At 44.3% G+C, this 26,521-nt stretch overlaps 1 protein-coding gene across 2 annotated transcripts in view; it reads left to right on the top strand.

The window, feature by feature from the left end:
- LOC117524798 (partitioning defective 3 homolog B-like) overlaps window positions 1-26,521 on the top strand; it is an 830,560-nt gene that overhangs the window by 262,893 nt on the left and 541,146 nt on the right. For both annotated transcript variants that reach the window (XM_034186621.1, XM_034186620.1), the window contains exon 6: window positions 21,464-21,547. In XM_034186621.1, coding sequence (XP_034042512.1) covers window positions 21,464-21,547 — 84 coding nt within the window. The remainder of the gene's footprint in view (window positions 1-21,463; window positions 21,548-26,521) is intronic.

Raw genomic sequence — 26,521 nt, 5'->3', positions numbered from 1 at the left:
CTAAATCAAAAATTAAGTCTAAAAAAATTTGAACCTAAGAAAAAATTCAACCTCAAAAAATAGAAAAACAGGGAGAAGCAATTCACCCCTGTCTCAGTCATCCAACGTTCAACCAATCACGTTTTGCTCTGTTGGTCATATTACACAGAGACCAAATTGAAAAAAGAAGAAGACGACGACATGATATTTGCTGAAGGTTGAATGATTGAGGTTGATTTTTTTTTTTTTTTTAGGTTGAAGTTTTTGAGGCTGAATATTTTGATGCTAAACAAATTCAAGCTTAGAAATTCAACCTCAAACTCTGATTTTGAGGCAAAAAAAAAAATCAACCTTAAAAATTCAAATTCAAACTCTCATGGCACAGATTTACTTCCATACCATTGTAACTTTAAGAATCAGTTGAATTTGCTGCTATGCTGCAAATTCCATAGGTCAGAATGGGAAAGTCCATTTACAGTTGTGCTCAAACGTTTACATACCCTGGCAGAATTTTAGTTGTTTTTTTTGTTGTTGTTGTTGTTGTTGTTTTTCAGAGAATATGAATTGAACAAAAACTTTTTTTCACTCATGGTTAGTGGTTGGGTGAAGCCATTTATTGTCAAACAACTGTGTTTACTCTTTTTAAGTCACAACAGAAACTAATCAAATGACCCTGATCAAAAGTTTACATATTCCTGTTCTTAATACTGTGTGTTGCCCAGTTTGACATCAATGACAGCTTGGAGTCTTTTGTGGTAGTTGTAGACGAGGCTCTCTGATGGTAAAACTGCCAATGAATTTGTCTTGGACTTTATTTACACCAATTACAAACAAATACAAACAATATGTCACTCTATGGTAAATCTGCATGGAATACACAGTTCTCAAAACCTGAGTGACTGTGCAAGAAAGAGAAGAGTGAGGAAAGCCACCAAGACACCCAGCCAACCCACAAGACGTTAGAGGCTTATGTGGCTGTGATTGGAGAAATAATTGTGCACAGTGCAAATTCTGCATTTTGCATAAAATACCCCACAGTGATGATTTTTTTTTTTTTTTTTTTTTTTTTTTTTTTTTTGCAATTACAACAAAGAAAAAACAAACAAATCACATGTACATAAGTATTCACAGCCTTTGCTATGAATTGAGCTCAGGTGCATCCTATTTTCACTGATCACCCTTGAGATGTTTCTACAACTTAACTGGAGTCCACCATGGGTAAATTCAGTTGATTGGACCTGGTTTGGAAAGACACACACCTGTCAATATAAGGTCCCACAGTTGACAGTGCATGTCAGAGCACAGACCAAGCATGAAGTCAAAGGAATTGTCTGTAGTCCTTCAACACATGATTGTCTCAAGGCACAAATCTGGGGAAAGGTACACAAACATTTCTGCTGCTTTGAAGGTCCCATTGAGCACAGTGACCGCCATCATCCATACATGGAAGAAGTTCGGATCCACCAGGACTCTTCCTGGAGCTGGGCGCCTGTCTAAATTGAACGATTGGGGGAGAAGTAATGTATGAAACAACTGTTCCAGAAATTCTTTGTAACAAAAACTGAAGTGAGAATGTGAAATCTCTGCCCTTACCAGGTTGATTGCATTCCATAAAAGTAACTAGCTTCATGTGTGAATGGAGCTAAAGATAGTGAAAGAAAAGAGTAATGAAGTAAAACAGGAGTGAGGTAATTGGGAAGCCAGGGTGTCGGTCGAAGAATAGAGATCTTAGTAAAATGTAAATGGAGTATGGAGGAAAAAAATAGAGCCAACACAACCATAAGGAACGCAGTAAAGGACGTGGAGATTGAAGTGGAAGAGATGAAGAGAGAAAAGAGAAAACAGGAGGAGTAAAGGAAGGTCAAAATATAGGAGGCTCGGATGCGAGGGAGGTCTGAATGCCACAGTGAAATGAAGGGAGGAGGAGCACTGAATTAATTAGACAGGGCTAATGAATAGCATTAATATGAGAGGAAAAATAACATGCACCCCTCCCTCTGTTCCTTCCTGCCGCTCTGCCTCTGATCTTTGCTGCTCCCAGCAGAGCACAAAGCACGCACACTTGAGATCCATTTGTGTCTCGATTTATTTTTTTGTCAGATGTTTGACAGGCTGCTTCAATGCAAAATTTAAACAAAAAGAGAGAGAACGAAATGGGGTGATAGGTAAACAAAATGGGTGAGACTTGAGAAAAGGAGAGAGAGAACAAGAGCTGGAGAAAAAGAGCCAGGTGAGAACGAGAGTCGCAGAGATGAAGAGAGCAGGTGTTCTCTTTATCCACCTTCCACTTCACTGATCCTCCCTATGAAAGACACAAACAGACAAATAACAAGCAAGGAGGATGTGCATTAACAAAGCACTCTCGTCCGACTGCTATATTTCACCCCTTTTCTCACTTAGCAGCCCTCCTCCCTTTTTTCCCAAGTTGCCCATTGATGTGCACAGCACCACAGATTGAAGCAGACCAATAAAAATGCACATAATACAGCTAAAGGTTGATATGTAAATGAAAGCGTTCACACAAAAGCCCTAAACCGTGCAAATACTGGGGCTTTGACATTTTAGGGGACATTTTTTATAACATTTATACACAGAAGTATTGTTAAAACATACAAATAAAGTCTTTAAACCAACCTTCAGCACCATTTAAATTTTCACTCACCACACCAAAAGACTAATATGTGGTCCTGTTTAGTGAATGAGTGTGGCTTATAACAAGTATAACTGAATTAATATCACTAAATGCCAACAATAGATAGCAGCAAACATTTTCCACTTACCAAACTAACAGAGGTGTTGTGTGGGCCGCTGAAGAGGAGGTACTGCTGGCCCACCATCACCAGAGGGCGCCCTGCCTGGAGTGCGGGCTCCAGGCACCAGAGGGCGCCGCCGCCTCACGGGAGCAGCCTCGGTGACAGCTGTCACCCATCACCTGAGACAGCTGACGGCAATCATCAGTGGGGTATATCAGCAGGACGGCATCTCCACCTCATTGCCGAGATATCGTTTCTACCAGAGAGGTAACATATCAAAGCCTACTGAGTACACAGTTTTGACTGAGCTAGTTATTGGTTTACTGTTCCAACGAGAGGTGGAGGTACCTTTCCTGCCGTTCGGAGTTCTGGGTGCAAACGCGCCCCCATCTAACTGTTCTTTTTCCCTCGCCAGCAGTACCAGGTCCGACACGCGGAGGCAGTGGCCACCTGGGAGTTCGGGACTTGGCGGCTCCAGTATTCCCGGGGTCCTGTGGCGGAGGAAGCCGTGTGGTTCCGGTCTTACCTTGGAGAGGCGTCTCCTATCTTCGAGCCTGCCCACACGACACCTTTGTGTATTGACTTTTGTCCATTTCTGTAATTGGTTGTATTCGTTGTGCACATTCACAACAGTAAAGCGTTGTTATTTTGACTTACTCCATTGTCCGTTCATTTGCGCCCCCTGTTGTGGGTCCGTGTTCCTACACTTTCCCAACAGGATATCTCGGCCAGCGTCATGGATCCCGAGGGGCGTCAACCGGCTGTTGAACGGCCAATGGAAGAACAAGGCGCACAGGCGTCCACAGGAGGGGTAATCGGTGAGTTGCAGCGGATCCTCACCGCTTTCACGACTCGGTTAGACTTGATGGCCGAGCAGAACGCCCTCCTGAACCGCAGGGTGGAGACTCTCGCCGCGCAGGTGGAAGCGTGCCCTCCGGGCGCCGCTGCGGCTCTCCCTCCCGTGGACCCTGTGCGTGACAGCGACGTTCCACTGGTTGTCCAACGACCCCCCCCCACCATCCCCTGAAGCATACATAAGCCCCCCGGAGCCGTACGGAGGCTGTGTGGAGACGTGCGCGGATTTCCTTATGCAGTGTTCGCTCGTCTTCGCACAGCGTCCCGTCATGTATGCGACCGACGCTAGCAAAGTAGCTTATGTGATAAATCTGCTTCGTGGTGAGGCACGCGCTTGGGCTACAGCGCTCTGGGAGCACAGTTCACGGCTCCTTCTGACATATGATGGGTTTGTGAGGGAGCTCAGAACAGTGTTCGATCACCCTAATAGAGGAGAGACCGCTTCAGCCGTGCTGCTGTCAATGAGACAGGGGCGCCGGAGCGCAGCTGCCTATGCAGTCGACTTCCGCATCGCGGCTGCGAGGTCCGGCTGGAATAACACTGCCCTCCGCGCCGCCTTCGTAAACGGCCTGTCATTGGTCCTCAAGGAGCACCTGGTGGCTAAGGACGAACCGCGGGATTTGGATGGGCTTATCGATCTTGTCATACGATTAGACAATCGGTTAAATGAGCGCCGTCGGGAACGAGACGAAGGGCGTGGCCAGGCACACGTCGTCCCTCTCCCTTCCGGTTCCAACCGCGTTCCGCTCTCCCCACGCTCCACGGCCCCTGCGATCACAGCTCCCCCTGCTGACGAAGCTATGGACACGAGTAGGGCAACATTTAGGGCACCGGCCACACAGAGGAGGCTGGCCCGCGGAGCGTGTTTTGTTTGTGGCTCGATTGAGCATCAGGTACGAGACTGCCCCGAGCGGTTAAACACCAACGCCCGCCCCTAGACACTGGGCTAGGGGGGGGCCGAGACGTGCACGTGGGACACACCCACATCGCCACACGACTCCCAGTTACAATCCTTTATGAGGATTTAACCCTGAAGGCCCCAGCACTGGTGGACACGGGCTCAGAAGGGAATTTGCTTGATAGCAAATGGGCCAGGGAGATAGGGTTCCCTCTGGTGGCACTTACCTCGCCTGTGCAGGTACGGGCACTAGATGGCTCCCTACTCCCTCCAATCACTCACAAGACACCACCAGTAACTCTGGTGGTGTCGGGGAATCACCGGGAGGAGATCGAGTTTTTTGTGACTCCGGCCACCTCCCGTGTGATTTTAGGTTTTCCCTGGATGTTGAAACACAATCCCCGGATCGATTGGCCGTCCGGGGTAGTGGTCCAGTGGAGCGAGACCTGCCATCGGGTATGTTTAGGTTCCTCGGTTCCTCCCGGTTCCCAGGCCAGGGAGGAGGTCAGAGCCCCGCCCAATCTAGGGACGGTGCCGGTGCAGTACCATGACCTTGCGGAGGTGTTCAGCAAGGATCTGGCACTCACCCTTCCCCCGCACCGCCCGTATGATTGTGCCATTGATTTGGTTCCAGGCGTTGAGTTCCCGTCCAGCAGGCTGTACAACCTCTCACGAACTGAACGCGAATCAATGGAGACCTACATCCGGGACTCTTTGGCTGCCGGGTTGATCCGGAATTCCACCTCCCCGATGGGTGCGGGTTTCTTTTTTGTGGGGAAAAAGGATGGCGGATTACGTCCATGCATTGATTACAGGGGGCTGAACGAAGTCACGGTTCGTAACCGATACCCCTTACCCTTGTTGGATTCGGTGTTCACGCCCCTGCATGGAGCCAAGATATTCACCAAGCTTGATCTTAGGAATGCGTATCACCTGGTTCGGATCCGGAAGGGAGACGAGTGGAAGACGGCATTTAACACCCCGTTGGGTCATTTTGAGTACCTGGTCATGCCGTTCGGTCTTACAAATGCTCCCGCGACGTTCCAAGCATTGGTTAATGATGTCTTGCGGGACTTCCTGCACCGATTCGTCTTCGTATATCTAGACGACATACTCATCTTTTCTCCGGATCCTGAGACTCATGTCCGACATGTACGTCAGGTCCTGCAGCGGTTATTGGAGAACCGGCTGTTTGTTAAGGGCGAGAAGTGTGGGTTTCACCGCACCTCTTTGTCCTTCCTGGGGTTCATCATCTCCCCCAACTCCGTCGCTCCTGATCCGGCCAAGGTTGCAGCGGTGAGAGACTGGCCCCAACCCACAAGCCGTAGGAAGCTGCAACAGTTCCTCGGCTTTGCAAATTTCTACAGGAGGTTCATTAAGGGCTACAGCCAGGTTGTTAGCCCCCTGACAGCCCTGACCTCACCAAAAGTCCCCTTCACCTGGTCGGATCGTTGCGATGCCGCGTTCAAGGAGTTGAAACGGCGCTTCTCGTCTGCACCCGTTCTGGTGCAGCCCGATCCTAGTCGCCAGTTAGTGGTTGAGGTGGACGCCTCGGACTCAGGGATAGGAGCTGTGCTGTCCCAGAGTGGGAAGACCGATAAGGTCCTTCATCCGTGTGCCTATTTTTCCCGCAGGTTGACCCCGGCTGAACGGAACTATGACGTCGGCAACCGAGAACTCCTTGCGGTGAAAGAGGCTCTTGAAGAGTGGAGACACCTGTTGGAGGGAACGTCCGTGCCATTCACGGTTTTCACTGACCACCGGAACCTGGAATATATCAGGACCGCCAAGCGGCTGAATCCCAGGCAAGCCCGCTGGTCACTGTTCTTCGGCCGTTTTGACTTCCGCATCACCTACCGGCCCGGGACCAAGAACCAGAAGTCGGATGCCTTGTCCCGGGTACACGAAGACGAGGTCAAGGCGGAGTTGTCGGATCCACCGGAACCCATCATCCCGGAGTCCACTATCGTGGCCACCCTCACCTGGGACGTAGAAAGAACCGTCCAGGAGGCCCTGGCACGAAGCCCGGACCCCGGGGCTGGACCAAAGAACAGACTTTACGTCCCACCAGAGGCAAGGGCTGCAGTCCTGGACTTCTGTCACGGCTCTAAGCTCTCCTGTCATCCAGGGGTGCGAAGAACCGTGGCTGTTGTCCGGCAGCGCTTCTGGTGGGCGTCCCTGGAGGCCGACATCCGGGATTATATCCAGGCCTGCACCACCTGTGCCAGGGGCAAGGCCGACCATCGCAAGGCTCCGGGACTGCTACAGCCGCTGCCCGTGCCTCATCGCCCCTGGTCCCACATCGGCCTGGATTTTGTCACGGGCCTCCCGCCGTCCCAGGGAAACACCGTGATCCTCACGATAGTGGACCGATTCTCCAAGGCGGCCCACTTCGTGGCCCTCCCGAAGCTCCCAACGGCCCAGGAGACAGCGGACCTCCTGGTCCACCACGTCGTCCGCCTGCATGGGATACCATCAGACATCGTCTCCGATCGCGGTCCCCAGTTCTCCTCGCATGTCTGGAGGAGCTTTTGCCGGGAACTGGGGGCCACGGTCAGTCTCTCGTCCGGGTATCACCCCCAGACCAACGGGCAAGCAGAGCGGGCCAATCAAGAAATGGAGCAAACACTGCGTTGTGTGACAGCCGCGCACCCGGCGGCCTGGAGTACTCATCTGGCCTGGATCGAGTACGCCCACAACAGTCAAGTGTCATCAGCCACCGGCCTCTCCCCCTTTGAGGTGTGTTTGGGGTATCAGCCCCCGTTGTTCCCGGTGGTTGAGGGAGAGGTCGGTGTGCCCTCGGTCCAGGCCCACCTGCGGAAGTGCCGTCGGGTGTGGCGTGCCGCCCGTTCTGCTTTGCTGAAGGCCCGGATGAGGGCGAAGACCCATGCAGACCGGCGGCGGACCCCGGCCCCTACGTATCGCCCCGGGCAGGAAGTGTGGTTGTCCACCAAGGACATTCCACTGCAAGTGGCCTCCCCAAAACTCCAAGACAGGTACATAGGTCCGTTTAAAATTCTCAAGGTCATCAATCCCGCCGCAGTGAGGCTTCGGCTTCCAGCCTCACTGCGGATCCATCCAGTATTTCATGTGTCAAAAATCAAGCCCCATCACACCTCGCCCCTCTGTACACCCGGTCCGGCACCACCTCCTGCCCGGATCATCGATGGCGAGCCGGCTTGGACAGTGCGCCGGTTGTTGGACGTCCGACGGATGGGCCGGGGCTTTCAATATCTGGTGGACTGGGAGGGGTACGGTCCCGAAGAACGCTCCTGGGTGAAGAAGAGCTTCATCCTGGACCCGGCCCTCCTGGCCGACTTCTACTGTCGCCACCCGGACAAGCCCGGTCGGGCGCCAGGAGGCGCCCGTTGAGGGGGGGGTCCTGTTGTGTGGGCCGCTGAAGAGGAGGTACTGCTGGCCCACCATCACCAGAGGGCGCCCTGCCTGGAGTGCGGGCTCCAGGCACCAGAGGGCGCCGCCGCCTCACGGGAGCAGCCTCGGTGACAGCTGTCACCCATCACCTGAGACAGCTGACGGCAATCATCAGTGGGGTATATCAGCAGGACGGCATCTCCACCTCATTGCCGAGATATCGTTTCTACCAGAGAGGTAACATATCAAAGCCTACTGAGTACACAGTTTTGACTGAGCTAGTTATTGGTTTACTGTTCCAACGAGAGGTGGAGGTACCTTTCCTGCCGTTCGGAGTTCTGGGTGCAAACGCACCCCCATCTAACTGTTCTTTTTCCCTCGCCAGCAGTACCAGGTCCGACACGCGGAGGCAGTGGCCACCTGGGAGTTCGGGACTTGGCGGCTCCAGTATTCCCGGGGTCCTGTGGCGGAGGAAGCCGTGTGGTTCCGGTCTTACCTTGGAGAGGCGTCTCCTATCTTCGAGCCTGCCCACACGACACCTTTGTGTATTGACTTTTGTCCATTTCTGTAATTGGTTGTATTCGTTGTGCACATTCACAACAGTAAAGCGTTGTTATTTTGACTTACTCCATTGTCCGTTCATTTGCGCCCCCTGTTGTGGGTCCGTGTTCCTACACTTTCCCAACAAGAGGCTAAAATATGAATTCATATTTCTTGACATCACAATGGTGGTGGTGGCGGCCACATGGAGCTATGCTCCTTCAGTACACACACATAAGTAAGGGTATCCACACACTGCCAACTAAACTAAAAAAATAAATTCTTGCTTCATCCCATCATTGTTTGATCTTTAGCAAAGTGGTGAATAATTGCGTTCTGCTGGTGGAATCCTCACAAACCACTTTGTACATAGTTCTTGGTGCGTTTGACCGGCAGAATGGAGCATAATTATTCACCAGTTTGCTAAAATGTTATGGCTGAACCATTCATTAAATGTGTGAAATAGGAGATTGTTTTTGTTTCATTGTTGCAGTAGACATCACGTGCATTTTCACGATGGCCTATACAGATTCTCATGTGTGCTTCTCTGTTATTGACCTGTTACGTATGGAGACATTTATTCTTCAAGAAAAATCATGAAGTTAAATTTGCCCAACATTTACAAAGAGTGACCACCCCACCCCACCCCCATGCAGTGTCTGTGCTAAGACAACATTTTGGAATAGCAGAAGTACAATCAGAGAATGACATGATTTTAAACTCACAACATGTAGATGTTATCAGCACAAGATGAATTTCCTTTGGCTCTTGATAAATTATGTCACGTATCCAAAAAAATAGAAAATGCTCAAAATATTAGAATGTTTCAGCAGATCAGTTTTTTTAAAGGATTTGGTAGCACTTTATAAAAACTACACCTTAGAGCAAGTCTAATTTCTGAAAAAATATCTTCTTTCATGCACTCAGTACTTGGTCTGGGATTCTTTTGCATGGATTGCTGCATCAGTGTGGCATGAAGGCAGTCAACCTCTGGTACTACTGAGGTGTTCTGGAAGTCCACGTTACTTTGATAGCAGCCTTCGGGTCATTTGGATTGCTAGATCTGGTGTCTCTAATCTTCCTCTTGACAGTACCCAGTTAGAATCTATGAGGGATTGTCTGTGGGGACAATCAAGTGCAGTAACACCGTGGTCATTAAACCAGGTACTGGTACTTTCGCAGTGTGGGCAGGTGCTAAGTCCTGTTGGAAAGGAAATCAGCATCACCATAAAGCTTGTCAGCAAATGGAAGCATTAAGTGCTCTAAAACCTCCTGGTAGACAGCTAGGTTGACGTTATGCATGATAAAACACAGTGGACCAACACCAACAGATGACATAATGCCAACTCATCACTGACTGTGGAAACGTCACATTGCCCTTCAAGCAGCATGGGCATGGCCTCTCCACTCCTTCCCCAGACACTGGGGCCTTGATTTCCAAATGAAATGCTTAATTTGCTTTAATCTGAAAAGAGGACTTTGGACTACAGTACAACAGTGCATTTTTTTCCTCTTTTGCCTCGGTTAGACATTTCTGACTTTGTTTCAGGAGTGGCTTTGCACCAGGAATACAACTTATGTAGCCCATTTCCTGGCCACATCTGTTCATGTTGGCTCTTGGCGTACTGACTCCAGCCTCAGTCCACTCCTTCTGAACCTCCCCCATGTTGTGGGTTTCCCTTACCAAAAAGTAGTACATGCAAGTATGTTTCAAGTATACTTCCAGTTTACTTTTTATATACTTATCAGTACTATTTTTTGGTAAGGGTTAGCAGAATCACAAATAATCCCAATGTGCAGACAGCAATGAGACAATAAGGGTTGTTGCAAAAACAAGTTGTTTTAATGCCCCAAAGTGATTTGTAGTCCAAACAGGTGACGTGGAAAAACAGGTCCAAAGAAAACATGACAGGGTGTCCAAACAAGCAGTCAACACAAAACTAACTACAGCCACTAAAGAAGGTAACAACAAGGGTCAAGGTACTTACATAAACCAGGAGCAGCGTGACCAACGTAAGCAGAAAGATGAACACAAAGGAATCAGCAAATGAACAGAGAACCAAGTACTACTGAAATACCAACTCAAACTGATGAACAAAATGGAGGACAGGTGTGTGGCAGGGTCACGGGTTAAGTGACAACTAACAACAAAAGTAATAGAACTAAACAGACATCTGAATTTAAGCAGAAACAAAACATAACCTAAGACAGACCAAAAACAACAAACCAAAAGACAGATTCAAAAACCACATAATGCACAAACATAGAACTCAAAAAGAGAACAAAATGCAACAGTAGAAAAACTGACTTGAAGACTAAGATCCAAAGGCGGGGGCAGAGATAACAAGATTTAAACAATAACCAAAGCTACATCAAGAAATAAAAACAGAAAACCAACATGGAACTACACTGAACAAAAATGTAAACGCAACACTTTTGTTTTTGCTGCCATTTTTCATGAGCTGAACTCAAAGATCTAAAAAAAAGTTCCATATACAGTACAACCCCAATTCCAATGAAGTTGGGACATTGTGTGAAATATAAATAAAACAAAATTCAATGATATGCAAATCCTCTTCAACCTATATTCAATTGAATACACCACAAAGACAAGATATTTAATGTTCAAACTGATAAACTTTATTGTTTTTGGCTCATTTTGAAATGGATGCCTGCAACACATTTCAAAAAAGCTGGGACAGTGGTATGTTTACCACTGTGTTACATCACCTTTCCTTCTAACAACACTCAATAAGCATTTGGGAACTTAAGGCACTAAATGTTGAAGCTTTATAGGTGGAATTCTTTTGCATTCTTGCTTGATGTATGACTTCAGTTGTTCAACAGTTCGGGTCTCCATTGTCCTGCTTTGCGCTTCATAACCACACATTTTCAAAGGGCGACAGGTCTGGACTGCAGGCAGGCCAGTCTAGTACCCGCACTCTTTCACTACGAAGCCACATGCAGAATGTGGCTTGGCATTGTCTTGCTGAATTAAGCAGGGACATCCCTGGAAAAGATGTTGCTTGGATGCCAGCATTTGTTGCTCCAAAACCTGGATGTACCTTTCAGCATAGATTGTGCCATCACAGATGTATAAGTTGCCCATGCAATGGGCACTAACGCACCCCTATACCATGACAGATGCTGGTTTTCGAACTTTGTGCTGGTAACAGTCTGGATGGTCTTTTTCCTCTTTTGTCCAGAGGACATGACGTCCATGATTTCCAAAAACAATTTGAAATGGGGACTCATCAGACCACAGCACACTTTTCCACTTTGCGTCTGTCCATTTCAAATGAGCTCAGGCCCAGAGAAGGCGGCGACGTTTCTGGATGTTGTTGATGTATGGCTTTTGATTTGCCTGGTAGCATTTTAACTTGCACTTGTAGATGTAGTGATGAACTGTGTTAAATGACAATGGTTTTCTGAAGTTTTCCTGAGCCCACACGGTAAGATCCTTTACACAGTGATGTCGGTTTTTAATGCAGTGCCGCCTGAGGGATCGAAGGTCCCGACCATTCAGTGTTGGTTTTTGGCCTTGCCGCTTACGTGTGGAAAGTTCTCCAGATTCTCTGAATCTTCTGATTATATTATGGACTGTAGATGATGGAATCCCTAAATTCCTTGCAGTTGAACGTTGAGAAACATTGTTGGACTATTTTTTTCACGCAGTTGTTCACAAAGTGGTGATCCTCGCCCCATTTTTGTTTGTGAACAGCTGAGCCTTTTGGGGATGCTCCTTTTATACCCAGTCCTGACACTCACTTGTTTACAGTTAACCTGTTCACCTGTGGAATGTTCCAAACATCTGTTCTTTGAGCATTCATAAACTTTCCCAGTCTTTTGTTGCCCCTGTCCCAGCTTTTTTGAAATCTGTTGCAGGCATCCATTTCAAAATATTTGCGCAAAACAAAAAAGTCTGTCAGTTTGAACATTAAATATCTTGTCTTTGTGGTGTATTCAATTGAATATAGGTTGAAGAGGATTTGCAAATCATTGTATTCTGTTTTTATTTACATTTCACACAATGTCCCAACTTCATTGGAATTGGGGTTGTACAAAAATATGCACAAGTCTGTCTAAATCTGTTAGCAAGCACTTCTCCTTTGCCAAGATAATCCATCCCCACCTCACAGGTGTGGCATATCAAGATGGTGATTAGACAACATGATTATTGTACAGGTGTGCCTTAGGCTAGCCACAATATAAGGCCACTCTGAAATATGCCTTTGAGTTCAGCTCATGAAAAACAGCAGCAAAAACAAAGGTGTTGTGTTAATATTATTGTTCAGTGTACAAAGTGTGCACAGTGTTACAGACAGACACAGATGGACACATGCTGCATACAAACAGGGGTGTAGGCAGCAGACAATAAACACATAAGTGAATACACTGACCTAAGACAGGACTAAAACACAAACCCATTAATCTAAGGACACGGACAGGGTTGACAGATGCACACACATACACACTGAAGACTAAAGGAGGCATGGGCAACAGACAGGACAGAAGACAAAGCATACACACTGAAGACCAAAGGGGGTGTGGACAACAGACAGGACAGAAAGACAAACCATAAACAAAAGGCACAAACAGGCAGTAAGAAGTAGACACAATACCCCCAGTTCTGGAATCTGCTTACAATCTTCTTAATGCTGCGGTCATCCCTGTTGCTTGTACATCTTTCCGACCACACTTTTCCTCTCCAGTACACTTTCCATGACTATGCTTTGATCCAGAACTCTGAACAGCCAGAGGTTTCAGCAGTGACATTCTGTGGTTTAACCTCCCTGTCCACGAGTGTCTTCTACACAACTGTTAAGTCAGCAGTCTTCCCCAAACGTAGTTGTGTGTACTGAACCAGATTTGAGAGATTCATGGTATTCATACAGGATAAATAGTGACAAAATAAAATGTTCTAATATTTTGAGATATGCATTTTCTAATTATCAAAATTAAAATTACAAAATGACTGAAACATTTTAGTTTCTATGTATTGAAATTGGAATATGTAAAATTTTCACTCTATGAAACGCTTGACAAAAAAATATTGAACTTTGTCACAATATTCAAAATTTTTAGATGCACCTGTACTCTGGGTACCTACTCTGCACATGTCCAGACTATTTCAGTCTTGTCTCTTTGACTTTTTTTTTTTTTCCCCTGTCTGCATATGGTAATGGTAAATGCCACACTGGCAGAACCATTTATGGTGGTGTGCGTGTGTGACCCCCTTCCGCCCTTCCTGATCACCCTACAAGATCCTACTCAAAGCCGACTGACAACTTCTATCAGGAGGGACCAACCACCAAAACAACACGAAGACAGACAAAAAGGAAAGACAAATAGTGAAAGCAATAACTGTGAAGTGAGACACCGAGAAGACGGGGCCCCAACATAAAACATGCCGGAACAAACCACCACACATGAACAAGCAGTGACAGCGACAGTCTGTTGTCTAGTTAGTGAGCATTCATTCCCTAATCTAGGACACCAGAGTCTTGATCCCCTTGAGAGCACCCAAAGCCGAATTGTGGTGTCGGCCACGAACACATAACCAGCCACACACACAGACCCAGATCACAGCTATATATCCGATCACTACTGTGGCTGGTGTGTTGGGCCAAGATAAAAGTACAGCACCTTACCATAAGACATGGACCACTCCGGTGCATTGGAAACCATGTGGCCGACCGCAAGCGACAATGGAAAAGGGCCCAGGACGCAGGGCCCCAGGAGGAACCAGGCGAAAAAGGGAAGCGGAAGGGTACAGGGGCCAGGAAGGGCAGCCACCAGAACCACCGGGGCAGCACGACGGACCAACTAGGGAGCGGCCTGACGGCGCCGGAACGCGCAATATTACAATTTGTAATACATTTGACTCTTTTACGACAACAAACGCTTGACAGCTGCAACTGCTTAATGCTAATTTTAACATTGAAAATGCCATAGACATGCTAACGTGTTAGCATCGGTCCCGTTTTTGTTATAAAATACATCTATTAACTGTTTCAGAAGACCATAACAGGTCGGTTTAACATAAAAAAGGTAAATAATACTCACAGCCATATGCTCTTTAGGGTTTTAGCGAGGGAAAGCGAAAGAAAAAAATGAATCAACAAAGCAATGATTGAAGCACTGCTTAGATCTGCGAATCACTGCTTTGATGTGTTCAAGGTTCAAAGCAAAGCCGCGCTGCAGAAAAGTTGATTACAGACCCGCTGCAGGGTCTGTAATCAATGTAGAGAAATTATAATTTTCCTGAAAAACACCCCAAAAACAACGGCTGCTCTGAAGGACCAATAAGGGAATCCTTAAGTAAAAAGGTTATTGATGTCGGTGGATCCAATCATTTCTTAACGATACCCGAAAGGAACCGGTTCTCGATACCAATCGCTATTGGTAACTTTTAGATAGATGGGTGTGTTTGGGCTTTATTTGTACCACACAGAACACATTGGTCTTACCTGGGCTCTCAACTCCCCAGATAGGCGGAGTTGAGCAATACCAAGATCAAGAGTTTGTCCTTTTGTGCATTATAACTACAGTGGCTTTTACTTATTAGTCACTCCATCTTTTAACCACACTTGCTACAATAACACATTATTGCAAGATGCTACATGTCTTTCAGCCCCAGTGTGAAACAGGTTTTTTTTTTTGTCCTTTCTTTGCTCTCTCTCCCACTCGCCCACATCCCTTTGTTGTTTAGCATTGTCTGGATTAAGTACAATTTGCTGAGTGATGATGAGGCAGGATCACCTTTTGTATGTGTGAGAGAATGAAGCTATGAGGGTAAGAACTTTTTGACTTTGCCACTCACCATCCAAGTTTGTCAGCATCAATGCTGCTATCAGTTCACTGGGATTTGGGATAGATAGACAGTCTCCAGATGGGGCTGACACAAAGGTTAGACAAGAAAAAAAACGTGAGAACAACAAGAGGGCAGAACTCCAAACTAAGTTCAAGCAATCCCACTTAGAAAACAGACATGCACACAAACATTCACACAGGGAGCAGAGAGAAGGTCAGGAGAGGATTAATGGCTGTGCACTGATAGATAAACTAATCAAACAACAAAGAAATCAACACACATGCATTGAAACAGTCAGAATGCAAAGCAGGCGCACACTTCCAAATGAGACGTTGGGAGATGGAATGAAAGAAATCCATAGAGATGAATGGCACAAAAACAGACTTGCTTGTAGTTTTAATTTTAAATGGAGTGCCCTCTCTAAGGGCTCGGTTTGCAGAAATTGATTAAGTCTTTTACAAAGAAAGCAATTTTAGCACATACAATGCATCTAAGCAATGTGTTCCTCAAGGATTGTAGTGTTCAAACTTCACTGTATCTCTGTGACAAATTATCTATAATTTTATATGTGTTCCCCACTATGGGGACACCACAGAGTGTCCCCCACGCTGTAGGAATGATGTACAACACCCAGCTTTAAGGTGCAAAAATTCTTACTGCTAACTGCATAACTGTGGCTACATGCAGGGTGAGCAGTATATCCATGGGAGAAGTACAAGCCTGTTAGAAGGTGCAAAACAACCAAAAAACATAACAAACCTGGACAGCACAAGCTACAAAGCAAACAGTGGAGTTTTGTTAAACCCTGTTAACACATGGACACGGTCTGTCAGCAGTCCTTGTGCAGTCATGAAATCGAGTTAAATGCCACATGACGCCAAAGAGGTGCTCAGCTGCCCCCAGGACCTTGCAAGGTCTTCTCGATATCGTCTCAGAAACCACCATCATTGCAATGGTTGCTGTGAAGTATGAAGCTGCAGCTGATTTCCGCACATTTAGCTCCTCACATCCTTCTGAGCAGATCAGCGCGCTCTTACAAACCACACACGGCAGGAATATTTGACAAGATTATATTTAGTGTCATCACGATTGTCGGGGCATCCTTAAGATTGTCGGAAGGGGAAGATCGGGCCCGATATCGGCCTAATTATCTTGCCATGTGAACCAGGCTTGATGTTATGATGCCTCACGGAGCGACTGATTGATTCATTGATTCATTGTTATGACGCCGCACAGAGCCGCTAAACGATCGGATGTTATGACATCACGCGGATCGATGTGTTATTGACACCGCACCGCAAAGTTCAACTACCAAAATACCAACATCCTGGGTGCAATGAACATGTTTTCACTATTATTTGATTTATTTGTGTGACTGACATCTTTATTCAAGCATTCAAAAGGTGATTCCTATCGCCACACAACTCCAACCACATACGAAAAAGTTTTTTGACAGTTCTTGTTATTGAAAGACACCTCTTCTCCCTAACCTGCTAGAGTTGTGATGTCATCATGCGTGCACTTTGGCGCTGTCGAGCGGGATCTTGAAAATTTCTTTCTTTTGTTATACAAATGAAAAAAATGACATTTTACAAAGCGCATTTATTTGTAAACACCAACACGTTACACTGATTCACTTGTGTTGGTTTTTACATAGAATGAATGAATCAACCGCTCAGTGTGAGCAGAGGCTTAGTTACCCTTTATCCCTTTGGGCATCTGTGTGTTAATGTTCAAATCTTCAGAATTAGTGCATTATTTTAAAATTAACAGATATGTGTTAAATATCACTTTGTACATTTTAAGAGTTTACATTAATATAGTTATTCTATCTGGAATAATTTTATTTTTAAAGCAAAACCATAGTTCAAACCTGCTTTCCATTTCAAGATCTCTGCCTCATTGCTGGACCACTGTATCCTGTCAGGGTAAATGACGCTTTCCTTCAGCAGGGGGCAGAGTGCACAAAGACAAGCGCTGGTTCATTGGCTGTTTGGGTTTGTGATCGCCTGTGAATCTATTAGAAGCTTTGGTGGTGTTTAAACTCAAAATCAGCTTCTTAGTAGCTGAGAGTGTATGGGAGGCAAAATTGAAAGTTATCTGTAGCTTCAGATTAGTTTTTTAGGCAGTTTATCGGTTTATCGTTAAAAAAGATAACTTTTCAGTTAGCTGATTACCAGTTATCGAAACTAACTTTTTGGTTAACTGTGCCCACCACTGGTGCAGAGGCATAAAACGACAACACAATCAGATAGGATGAGGCAAAAAACTGAGAACAGAGATAAAAGAGAAACTGAGAAACAATATTACATATTAAATATTAAAGAGAACCAATATTACTATGAACAAGACCTTGACAGAGTGTGACCACAAGAACCAAAAGCGAACCATCAGATTATAAGTACAGAAGTAAAACTACATATGAACTGATAAGAGAACAAAAGAAAATAAACAATAAGACAAAACTAAACTAGATTTGACTAAGAAAACAAAATGACAAAAAAAAAAAAAACTATAACTAAAACCGCGACTAAGTGAGTAACAAAACCTGATACTAAAGCATAACCAGTAATACCAGAAATGGGAACAACAAAATAAACAAGTGAAACTACACAATGGAAACACAACTGGCAGAACAAAACAAGAACGGAACTGAATTATGGCTAGAGTATGAAAAATAATAAATAGACAGGGGGCAAAACAGATCAGAGAAAAAACTTGAGACAAAAATAAAAACAACTAATAAATCAAAGCCTGGGCAAATGGTTAGTAAAAGAAGGGAGGCAAAAAAGGAATCTAAACCCTGGATCCGGGCCGAAACCTGACAATTCAAAAGAATTGATGCAAACATTTTGGATTGAAATAACCTTTGTTTCTTGTTATATACTCTGTCCATTTTTGTTACTTTTGATGATGAAGGAACATTTGTGCAAGCTGAATAGGCATTAAATTAAAAAAAATGAAGGTTAAAAAACATAATGCCATTGCAACATAAGGGGATACAAACCTTTGCACTCAACTGTAAATGCAATAATTTCAGAACTCACCAAATAAGAAAAATATAGATTGAGGATAGATGGTAGTTAACTGTGATGCTCCAGATTGATTCAAAAAGTTTGTTTGGTTACGTAATATCCCTTAGCTTTTTCTGCCACTTGCTGAACATTACCTTAATATTATAATCACAAGAAATCAGGAGGCGTGGTTGAAGTTACATGAAGCTTGTAATGAGACTGTCAGTTATTTAAATTTCTGATGCCTTGGTCTGGTGCTTACAAAAGCCAAAGCTGCTTGTTAGGAAGACTTTAGCAAGTCATTTCAGCCCTGTTAAATGAGTGCCCAACAATGACACTGATTTCCACAATAAAATTCTGCTGTCGGGCTTCTATCGATTGGCGATGTGGCCTAAAATCCATATTGCAATATACATTGCAGGCTCTTGCGATAACAAAATATATCACAATATATAAATTATAATGGAACTATTGCAGAACAGGTTACATAAACCCTAAGGAAAGCCAAACTGCTAAACTGCTATTTATCCAACTCTTTACAAGCTGGACAAGATCTATCTTTATATGCGAGCAACATCTGTGCAGATCTGTGAGGGTCTCTCCAAAACTGGAGAGGTAGTAACAAAGAAGAGAAATAGACTTGAGCCGAACACCACTGAAATGATCTTGTGTTTAAGTAAAAATCTTTGAAGTGCCTAAATCCTCCGTCATTTTATACAACTAACAGTCCCAAGTTGCACAAGCATTTCTCAATTTATATCTCTATTACATACAGTACATTATGATGGCACAATAACATTATAACAAATATAATAGCCAACAGATAAACTGACTTTATTCCAGTTTCCACTGCGATTATCAGCCCAGTCTCACGGTTTTTCGTGCTCCCATGACAAAATGAGTCAAATTTTCGTGACTTTTTTTTTACTCACTATTCCTAACCCTACGCCTACCCCCAACCCTAACCTTAACCGTATTCTAATCCTACTCCTTCCCCCCACCCTAACCATACCCCCCCCCCCCCGCTTCACTTTTAATTTAGTGCAGCCATCACAGAACGAATTAGAATGAATTCATGCTGCCGTTACGAAAATGAGGTGCTTTTCGTCACAATATCATGAACCAATAGATTAATGCATATTTTGCGCTACTGAATCACAACTTGCCGTGAGACCAGGTTGCAATTATATTGGTATAGTACATAAACACACACTCGTGTGTGTGTGTGTGTGTGTGTGTGTGTGTGTGTGTGTGTGTGTGTGTGTGTGTGTGTGTGTGTGTGTGTGTGTGTGTGTGTGTGTGTGTGTGTGTGTGTGTGTGTGTGTGTATAAACTCCAATAAATTCCAATAAAATGGTACCTAGAAAATGCTGAATGCTCTGGGTGTGGAGGAACTGTTTTGGATGGGGATGGGGAGTGTCAGTGCACAGTAATTTTCAGATCTTTCCAGAAATGTTCAGTCGGATTCAGGTCTGGGCTCTTGCCTGGCCACTCAGGGACATTCGCAGAGTTATCCTGAAGCTACTCCTTTGATATCTTGGCTGTGTGCTTAGGGTCATTGTCCTGCTGAAAGATGAACTGTCACCCCAGTCTGAGGTCAAGAGAGCTCTGGAGCAGGTTTACATCCAGAATGTCTCTGTACATTGCTGCATTCATCTTTCCCTCAATCCTGGCTCGTCTCCCAGTTCCTTCCATGGAAAAAATCCCCACAGCATGATGCTGCCACCGCCATGCTTTACTATAGGGATGGTGCCTTTTTTTCCCTCCAAATATAATCCCTGGCATTCACTCCAGAGAGTTCAATCTTTGTCTTACCAGACCAGAGAATTTAGTTTCTCATGGACTGAGAGTCTTTCAGGTGCCTTTTGGCTGCCTTGTGCCTTTTACTAAGCAGTGGCTTCCATCTGGCCACTCTACCATACAGACCTGATTTGTGGATTGCAGCAGAGATGATTGTCCTTCTGGAACGTTCTCCTCTGTCCACAGAGGAATGCTGGAGCTTTGACAGAGTGACCGTCGGGTTCTTGGTCACCTCTCTGACTAAAGTTCTTCTACCCTGATTTTTCAGTTTAGACTGGCAGTCGGTTCTAGAAAGAGTCCTGGTGGATCCAAACTCCTTCCATTTACAGATGATGTAGGCCACTGTGCTCATTGGGACCTTCAAAGCAGGAGAAATGTTTCTGGACTCTTCCCCAGATTTGTGCCTCTAGACAATCCTGTGTCAGAAGTCTATAGACAATTCATTTAACTTCATGCTTGGTTTGTGCTCTGACATCCACTGTCAACTGTTGGACCTTATATGTAGACAGGTGTGTCCCTTTCCAGATCATGTCCAATCAACTGAATTTAACCCAGGTGGACTCCAGTTAAGCTGTAGAAACAACTCTAGGATCATCAGTGGAAATGGGATGCACCTGAGCTCAATTTTCAGCTTCGTGGCAAAGGCTGTAAATACTTACGTACGTGTGGTTTCTTTTTTATTTTTATTTTTATTTTTTTATAAATTTGCGCAAGTAAAAAAAAAACATCATTTATTTAAATCATTTATGGGGTATTGTAAGTTAAGGGGGAAAAATTAATTTCATCATAATTTCAGAATCAGGCTGTAACATAGCAAAATGTGGAAAAGGTGAAGTGCTGTGAATACTTTCTAGATGGATTGTATTTTAATCAACGTACACTACAAAAATCCCAAATTTATAGCTGATAATACGTACAAGAAAAAAAGTGCAATTTATACTCCAGTGCAATTTATCTATGTTTATCCTCTTCAAGCGGCATTTTGTGACAGGTGTGATTTATAATTTATACTCCCATTCCGACTTACACTCCAGAAAATACAGAAATGCAGTCATTATAAACCATAGCATTGTCAACTTCACTTTAATGCTTTAAGTCACTGCAGTGGGTGTAACTGTCCATTATGTTATTTAAGTACCCCTTATCTGTCTGTCTGTCTGTCTGTCTGTCTGTCTGTCTGTCTGTCTGTGTGCTATACCTATATAATAACAGGGAAAACTGAAATAAAGTCGGTTCTTCTGTTGGCTGCCTTTGGACTTTGTGTTGAAGACTATAACCCTGCATATTGATTGTTTTAAATGTACACACTGGATTAAAGTAGACTGACAAAGTGACATTGATTTGTTTTTTGACAAACATTACTTATATTTCCCCCACTGTTGTTATTTTTTATGTGAGTGTGCGCAAATGTAATTGTTACTTCATGTGTGTGTCTGTAGCCTCACCAGAACAGTGGAGATCCTCGGAGAGGACAGCCCTCTTGGAATCCATGTGGTACCCTATTGTTCATCACTCAGTGGACGGTAAATTATGTCATCACACACACAAACACACATACTCACTCACTCACTCACTCTCTCGCTCTCACATGTCCCCTAGTGTTGTCATTTAACCTTACCCTTCTGTTCAGCACTTAGAGCGTGAGCTTGTTCAACTTTGGTTATTTTGTCATCATCTTGTTACTTGTTATGCACTGGCTTTGTGGCTACAGGCATGATGGAACTTAAACCTGACAAACACATGGATGTGGACATATACAGACACAGGAGGCGGGTGTCGGGTGAGGTGCGGGGTATGACAGGGCGTGTATCTTTGTGTCATAGCCAGTGTTTGGGGATTTCCTAAAAGAAAGCAGGATGAGTTTTTATAGCTGTTCCCATGACTTACCTGACCCTCTTGTGTCTTGCCTTCTCCCTGGCTGTCTCTGTGCTTTCTCTCTCCTCACCAGCCTGATATATTTCCAGCTTTATCATTGCTTTTACTCCTTTACTTTCAAGGTTTTGTCCCTTCTTTTTGAAGGTGCTTTTAAAATCTACTTTAGTTCTACTACACAACATAATGCAGAATATGTGGTGGGAAAGGTCTCATTATTCACAAATTTGCCGTTATATGTTGTGTGTAGCTGTTGCATTCAAACGTACAGCCATCAGGGGGCAGAGTAGGTCTTATTCATCTCTGGCTGACAGCAAAATGTCTTTCTTTTTGTGGTGTCACATCAGCTCTTCTGACATAGAGTATGTCACTGTTGTGGTGCATGGTGATACATTGTCGAAAAACTGACAAAATGTCACTTCATTTCTACTTTGAGCTAAGTCAAACACAGAAAGTCTTCCATACTCTCTTCAGCAAGCTCTTGGTTAGTGTTGGAAGGTCTTTGATTTAAATGAGTGGTTGCTTCGGGAGACCCAGATCAGGCAGATTACTTGCATCATGACACTAGGCATGTTTTCTCGTGCTTGATCTAGCACGCTGTACTTGCTGAGGACCTCGGTAACTAAGCGACACCTAGCTGCAACAGATAGATGCCTACTTTCAGGACATAGAGATGGGCTGTAGATCTGTTGGCATGGTTGCAAGTCCAGACCCAAAGGAGTTGTGAGGTGGTGGATGTGTAAGTGTGCAGCATGAGCACATACTCCCTAAGCAGAGCCAACCTGTCATGAACTTTTTAAAGTGGAGAGAAAAAAAAAACATTCCTCTAGTCCTTTACTTTCTTACAGTTAGTCTATGTGAGCTGTCTCAGCTGGTGTAAGCACAAAGGGATTTTCTTAATGTATGTAGTAATTTATATTATCTCCAAAACTGTCAGAGGAGAGTGGAGGGTCATGTGATCCACCCAGTCTATAGGGCTTGATTTCGGCAAGCACCTCATGATACTATACTTATCATGATATTGGTATGATACCTTGTGACGTGCTGCATATTGTGATATCCTGCAATAATCCAAAATCAAAATAATTTCCTTCAAATTTAATAAAATGTGACTAAGAATACAATTTTTCTACTGAATAGTCCAATGTTTACATAACATTATACTGATGAGTCTGGAGAAATTTAATCAAAACAATTTAATTTAATGTTTTCATTCTCAATTATTACAACAGTATTTGCATTGCACAGTATTGAACACACTGAAGTGAAAGATGCCATAAAATCATTTGGGGATAAAGTGGGAATATTCTTATTGTTTGAACTAAAGTACAAATACTATGACATTATATGAAAATAAAGCGCATACCTTCTACTTCACCTCTGTAAATCATGTCGGCAATTTGAAATCATGTAACAATTCAACTCCATAATGTTTACCATATGCCCAAAGTCTGGTTTCCACTATGCCAAAGCTTACCAGCAGCATTCATTTTATCGAAATCATTATTTTGTGTTTTAGCCTAAAACGAAAGTGTACACATGGCAGCTTTAAAAGCTGAAGGCAATGGTCTCACATCTGAAATAATGTTGGAAGTGACCAGTGCCAGGCACCGAGAGGCAGCCAGCGTACTGGCCCTATGTCAACATTTATAGTAATATGGAGGAAAAAAAACTGCAAGACTTACTTGCCAACACTGCATTGTTTTTAATTTTTTTTTTTCCTACACAGCCCAACCAGTTTTGCAGATTCAGATTTTCCAAAAATTGTTGTCAGTTTGCATTTAAATTTTCCTGTGTTTAATTCAGCAAATTTTGATACTAATCCAGCTCTGCCTCATTATGTTTCCTTTAAGCTTTTTTCAACTTCTTTAACAGGGGTTTTCCCCTATCTTACCTTATTCTTCAGCATTCTCAGCTTCAAATGTCACAAAAGTCAGATAGGGATAAAGTCAGAATTCTGAATATACTCCTGTGGCTGGTTGGCTGAGGTAATAATTACTCCTTCTATTTGATTCTGGATTGGCCAAAAAAATATTAACTGAATATGTATGTTTGTTTCCTATTAATATGTACAGTCTGTACAGTACCTATTCCCTGGGCGACTAACAGCATAAGGGTATGTGTGTGTATGTGGGTGAGTTAGCTCTTCCCAGGAAGATGGCATAGACAATAACTCAGAAATAATAAATTCTGTCATCTTGTAACTCACCAAACTGAAAAAAATCACGTAATGAGGGTAAAGTGATTAGCTTGTAGCAAGATATGATTCACCAGCTCAATTGAAAACACAACTTTGTTTTGCCTATGTAATAACCGTAGATGAGTCTACAGACCTGATTGGTTGTTTAGTGCATGCTGGATGGATTATGGAAACTTAGGAACAGCTACCTGCATTCATGTGAGCATCAGCTAGGAACAGTAGTCATGTGAGCATTATTTAAAAACCAACAAATATTCAACAGAAAGAGAAAATAAAATGTTAATTAAAGAATGCATAGATGATAAAAAAAAAACTTTCATCAGTCTAGGCAGAGAGCCGTGCAGCGTTTGGAGCTGTGCCAAAGGAACGGAGGACGATTCTCGTTTCTTGACTGCAACAAGACCCAGTCCCAGTTAGTTACTTTAATCCACATAAAAGTGACTCACGATTGACATATTTGAATGGCTTTGAGAGGGGTTAAAAAGCAGACTTGCCGCATCTGAAGAGCAGCGAATCAAAGAACCATCGAGCCAGCGGGTCAACGCATTGCTTTAATGGTTCAGGCTTCAAAGTGGAGTCACGCTGTAGAAGCAGTTGATTACAGACCCTGCAGCGGGTCTGTAATCACCGTAGAGGAATGATCATTTTCCCGAAAAACACCCTCAAAAACAACAGCTTCTCTGACTGATAAGGGAATCGTTAAGCAAAAAGACTATTGGTATCGGTGGATCGAATCATTTCTTAACGATACCCGAATAGAACTGGTTCTTGATACCCAACCCTAGTAATGACACACTTTCCAGCAACCACATTTTTTTCTGTATTGTCTATTCTATGATATAAATGTTTTCATATTCTTAAAAGGCTCATATCGGTCGAAATTATTGTGCCAACTGATATGCCAGTCTGCCTCTGGTTGAAACACAATATAATACTCTGAATGAACAAGGATGAAACAGTTTTGACTCATAAAGAATACTTAATTTAAAAAGTAAGTTCCTTTCACTGCTCCCTAGTTTTGCACTTGGGGTCGCCATAACAAATCTGACGTAGATCTGCATGTTGACGTTTTACCCGAGATGCCCTTCCTGACTCAACTCCACATTACATGGAGAAATGTGGCAGGGGTGGGGTTTGAACCGGGAACCTTCCGCACTGAAAGCAAGTCCAATAACCACTTGGCCACCACCCCTGCATAAACAACACTTAAGCAACAATGAAAAACTAAGTTTAATTTGTATATTTTATGGAAAAACTGGTCAGAAACACAGGGACTGTACGAGGTCTGTTAGAAAAGTATCTGACCTTTTTATTTTTTGCAAAAACCTGATGGATTTGAATCATGTGTGCTCGCATGAGCCAACCTTGAAGCTTCGTGTGCATGCGTGAATTTTTTCACGCCTGTCGATTGCGGCATTTGCGCTCCGGTCGGCCATCAACATGCTGAAATGACCAGATAATTTCCAAAGTGAACGCTGTGGTGATGCGGGACCATCGTGTGACTATCCGAGAAATTGTGGAAGAGGTGGGCATCATTTTTCAGAGTCCAGCATGTCCTGTGAGACTTCAACACGGAGGTGCTTTTTCTCCACCGTTAGCAGCTTCAACTTGAATTTCACTGCCACTCTTTTCATGGCCAAATCTTCTGTCACAGTGGAATGTGCCGAAAAAGTGCTGATATCCACCTCTTCCGCTATTTCTCGGATAGTCACACGACGGTCCCACATCACCACAGCGTTTACTTTGGAAATGATCTCGTCATTTCAGCATGTTGATGGCTGACAGGAGCGTGGCTCACTCTCCACCGTTGTGCGGACGTCTTTAAACCGGTTGTACCGCTCCTTAATCTGTGTGATGCCCATAGGATCGTCACCGAAAGCCGTCTGAATCTTCCGAATGGTTTCCACCTGGCTGTCACCCAGTTTTTGGCAAAATTTGATGCAGTAGCGCTGCTCCAGTCGTTCCGCCATTTTCCTTGCAATGAAAAACTGCCGAGAGCACTACACACAACCTTACACAAAGGCTGCTTGCCAGCAAATGACATAATCGACAGGCGTGAAAAAATTCACTTTTCTAACAGACCTCGTACATGCACAAGTACGTGCATTACATGCTTTATTGTTCTTGTTCAACAGATGTTTGCAGTTAAGTGATTGGAAACCATTATTTTATTGGGGGGGGGGGGGGGGGGGGGGACTAGAGGATGAACAAGTTTGTGAGCCAGTAATACTATGTGCAGCCAGATAAGCAGTGCTGACCGGAGTGGAATTCATGGGAACGGAGGCAAACAGCATAAAATCTCGCTGCTTTCATGCTTCTTTTGGTGAAGATCATGCGGACACTGCACCATTTATGGAGCCATGGAGCCACTGTGTAATTCGTCGTGAATTTGTTTTCCTCTATGCCCGTATTACATTTTTGACAT

This window comes from Thalassophryne amazonica, chromosome 14, assembly GCF_902500255.1.
Source record: "Thalassophryne amazonica chromosome 14, fThaAma1.1, whole genome shotgun sequence".
NCBI lineage: Eukaryota > Metazoa > Chordata > Actinopteri > Batrachoidiformes > Batrachoididae > Thalassophryne > Thalassophryne amazonica.
This window is presented reverse-complemented; position numbering and strand designations above follow the sequence as displayed.